Here is a 3,275-nt window from a genome sequence, read left to right as displayed (position 1 = left end):
ATGTCCAACATTGCAAAGCTCGAGTTTGCAGCACTTGAAGTTAGTGGGAAAAACTATGTGCCATGGATGATAAATGTAAAAATGCATCTTGAGTCCATGGCAATCTCAAATGCTATATATGAATTTAATAATTGTTTGGCACAAGACAAAGCAAAAACACAAGTTTTCCTTCGTAAGCATATTGATGAAATGTTGAGATTTGAATATCTTGCTCTTATTGATCCAAGTATTCTTTGGAATCTTTTGAAAGAAAGATTTGATCATCAAAAGGAAGTTATACTTCCAAATACTAGAGATGAATGGAGAACACTGAGGTTTCAAGACTTCAAAACAGTAAATGAATACAACTCAGCTTTGTTCAGAATATGTTCACAACTCAAGTATTATGGACAAGAAGTTACTAATGAAGATATGTTGGAGAAAACTTACTCCACATTTCAAGCAACAAACATTACCTTGATGAAACAATATCAGATGTAAAAGTTCACAAGATATTCTGAATTGAATGCATGTCTTCTCATTGCAGAGCAAAACAATGAACTCTTGATGAAAAACCATGAATCTCGTCAACGGGATCAGTAACACTTCCTGAAGCAAATGCTAAAAATATTGGTCATCGAAACAATACACGTAGACGAGGGCGTAGTCGTGGTCGAGGACGGGGCCGTAGCTATTTTAATCGAAACCAAAGCTATAATCAGAACCATAATTCTGGTCGTGGACAAGGTAATAATTCTGTTCGTGGACAAGGTAATAATTATAGTCGTGGCCAGAAAAGAAATAATTACTAATATTCACAAAGAAACAATGTCCACACACAAGATAAGGCAAAAAATCTGATGGTTCATGTTATAGATGTGGTAGCACACGCCATTGGTCAAGGACCTATCGTACACTTGCACATCTTTGTCAACTTTATCAAGAGTCCATTAAAGGAAAAGGAAAAGAAGCAAAACTCATTGATAATGTTGAATTCACTCTGCTAAATGTTGCTGATTTCTGCAATGACATGGAAGACATAAACTAAAAAAATCTATATTGTTCTAGTAAAACTATTTTTCCTTCATTTGTTTTTCATGTAATATCTTTCCTACAATAAATGAACTTTCTTTTTAACAATAATTATGATTACGTTTATTCACTTATTATTCCTTTCATATGTGAAGTTTACTATGAGTCCAACTGGAGCACAACACCAATAAAAGATTGGAGATCTTTGTATAGCAGATAATGGTAGTACACATGCTATTCTGAAATCAAAGAAATATTTTTCAAAATTAGTACCAACAAAAATAGTCATGCATACAATATCAGGTCCTTCACACTTGATAGAGGGAGCTGGGAAAGTCCATTTTATATTACCAAATGGTACAAGCTTTTGTATAGAAAATGGCTTATTTTCTCCAAAGTCTAATAGAAACTTATTAAGTTTCAATGACATATATTTCAAAGGATATGACACAAAAACCATCATCATTGAAAATAAGAAATATGTATATATTATAGACAAAAACCATGTGCTTGAAAAACTACCAACATTTGATTATGGTCTGCATTATACATATATACATATGATTGAATCAAATATGGTAATCGAAGGAAAACCTTGTGATCCCGAGACATTCAGTTTATGGCATGATAGGTTGGGCCACCCATGATTAACAATGATGCAAAGTATAACTAGAATACACATGGGCATCCATTGAAGGACTAAAAGTTCCCTCAATCCAATAGCATAAAACCATGTACATCTTGTTCCCTTGGAAAGTTAATTATAAAACACTCTCCAATGAAAGTTGAAAGGGAATCACCTAGATTTCTAGAAATAATTCAAGGTGATATATGTGGACCGATTCACCCTCCATCTGGACCATTTAGATACTTTATGGTCTTAATAGATGCATCCAGCAAATGGTCTCATGTTTGCCTATTATCAACTCGTAATATGGCATTTGCAAAGTTTCTTTCCCAAATTATTAAATTAAGGGCACATTTCCCTGATTATACTATCAAAAGAGTGAGACTTGATAATGCTGGTGAATTTACTTCACAAGCATTTAATGATTATTGTATGTCTGTAGGAATTGTTGTTGAGCATCCAGTTGCTTATGTACACACACAAAATGGTTTAGTTGAATCACTGATTAAATGTCTCCAGCTAATAGCTAGAACATCGATAATGAGGACCAAACTTCCTGTTTCTGTTTGGATCCATGCAATCTTACATGTTGGATCATTGATAAGCATGAGACCAAGTTCATATAATGTATATTCTCCACTACAACTTGCTTTCAGTCAAGAGCCAAATATTTCCCATTTGAGAAATTTTGGGTGTACAGTATATTTCCCTATTACACCACCTCAATGGAAAAAAATGGGTCCTCAAAGAAGGTTGGGAGTATATGTTGGTTATGAGTCACTCTCTATTATAAGATATCTTGAACCATTAACAGTTGATGTTTTCACATCACGCCTAGCAGATTGTCAATTGATGAGGCAAATTTCCCATCATTAGGTGGAGAAAAGAAGATTCTGGAAAAGGATGTGTCATGGCATAGGCCTTCTTAATCATATCTTGACCCTCACACAAAGCAATGTGACATGGAAGTTCAAAAGATAACGCATTTCCAAGAAATGGCAAATCAATTACCTGATGCATTTACTGACACAAAAGGGTGACTAAATCATATATACCAGTTGTCAATGTTCCAACTCGAATTAACGTTCCGTATGGACAATATGATGATAAACTCACTCAAGAGTCTAAAACACGCTTGAAGCGTGGAAGACCATTTGGTTCTAAGGATAAGAACCCATGAAAAAGAAGATGAATAGAAAATGGACTAGATCATGAGAAAAGTGTTCCTGGAGAAACACGAATTATTCAAATTCCCCATGGAAAGGAGGATGATGCACAAAATTATGGTCAGGAAAATAGAATATGAAACCAAAATGAAACTAACAATATAAGTGAAATATTTTCCTATTCAGTTGCATGTGATATTATGAATGATGATCCCGAACCACAATCTGCCATTGAATGTCAAAGAATAAATGATTGGGCTAAATGGAAGAAAGCTATGCAAGTTGAATTAAATCCTCTTAACAACAGAAAGGTTTTTAGGAACATTATCCTCACACCTGAAGTTGTGAAACCATTAGAATATAGATGGATCTTCGTATGAAAAAGAAATGAGAAAGACTAAATTGTAAGATACAAGGCCAGGCTTGTTGCTCAAGGTTTCTCTCAAAGACCTGGAATTGATTATGAAGAA

The 3,275-nt window shown here is 34.3% G+C and overlaps 1 protein-coding gene across 1 annotated transcript; it reads left to right on the top strand.

Moving 5' to 3' along the window:
• LOC145016896 (uncharacterized) lies at positions 1 to 1,027 on the top strand. Its single transcript, XM_078975061.1, has 2 exons — positions 1 to 476; positions 856 to 1,027. The coding sequence occupies exons 1-2, from the start codon at positions 1 to 3 to the stop codon at positions 1,025 to 1,027; spliced, it is 648 nt and encodes a 215-aa protein (XP_078831187.1).
• Positions 1,028 to 3,275: the final 2,248 nt, after the last annotated feature.

The sequence above is a fragment of the Lactuca saligna genome, chromosome 9 (assembly GCF_052625555.1).
Source record: "Lactuca saligna cultivar CGN05327 chromosome 9, ASM5262555v1, whole genome shotgun sequence".
Classification (NCBI taxonomy): domain Eukaryota; kingdom Viridiplantae; phylum Streptophyta; class Magnoliopsida; order Asterales; family Asteraceae; genus Lactuca; species Lactuca saligna.
Note: the sequence above shows the minus strand (reverse complement) of the source record. Positions and strands in the feature narration are given on the sequence as shown.

Coding starts and splice junctions, on each gene's coding strand:
- LOC145016896 (XM_078975061.1), top strand. CDS start 1: ATGTCCAACATTGCAAAGCTCGAGTTTGCAGCACTTGAAGTTAGTGGG. Junction 477..855: donor TTGATGAAACAATATCAGAT/GTAAAAGTTCAC, acceptor TTCATGTTATAG/ATGTGGTAGCACACGCCATT.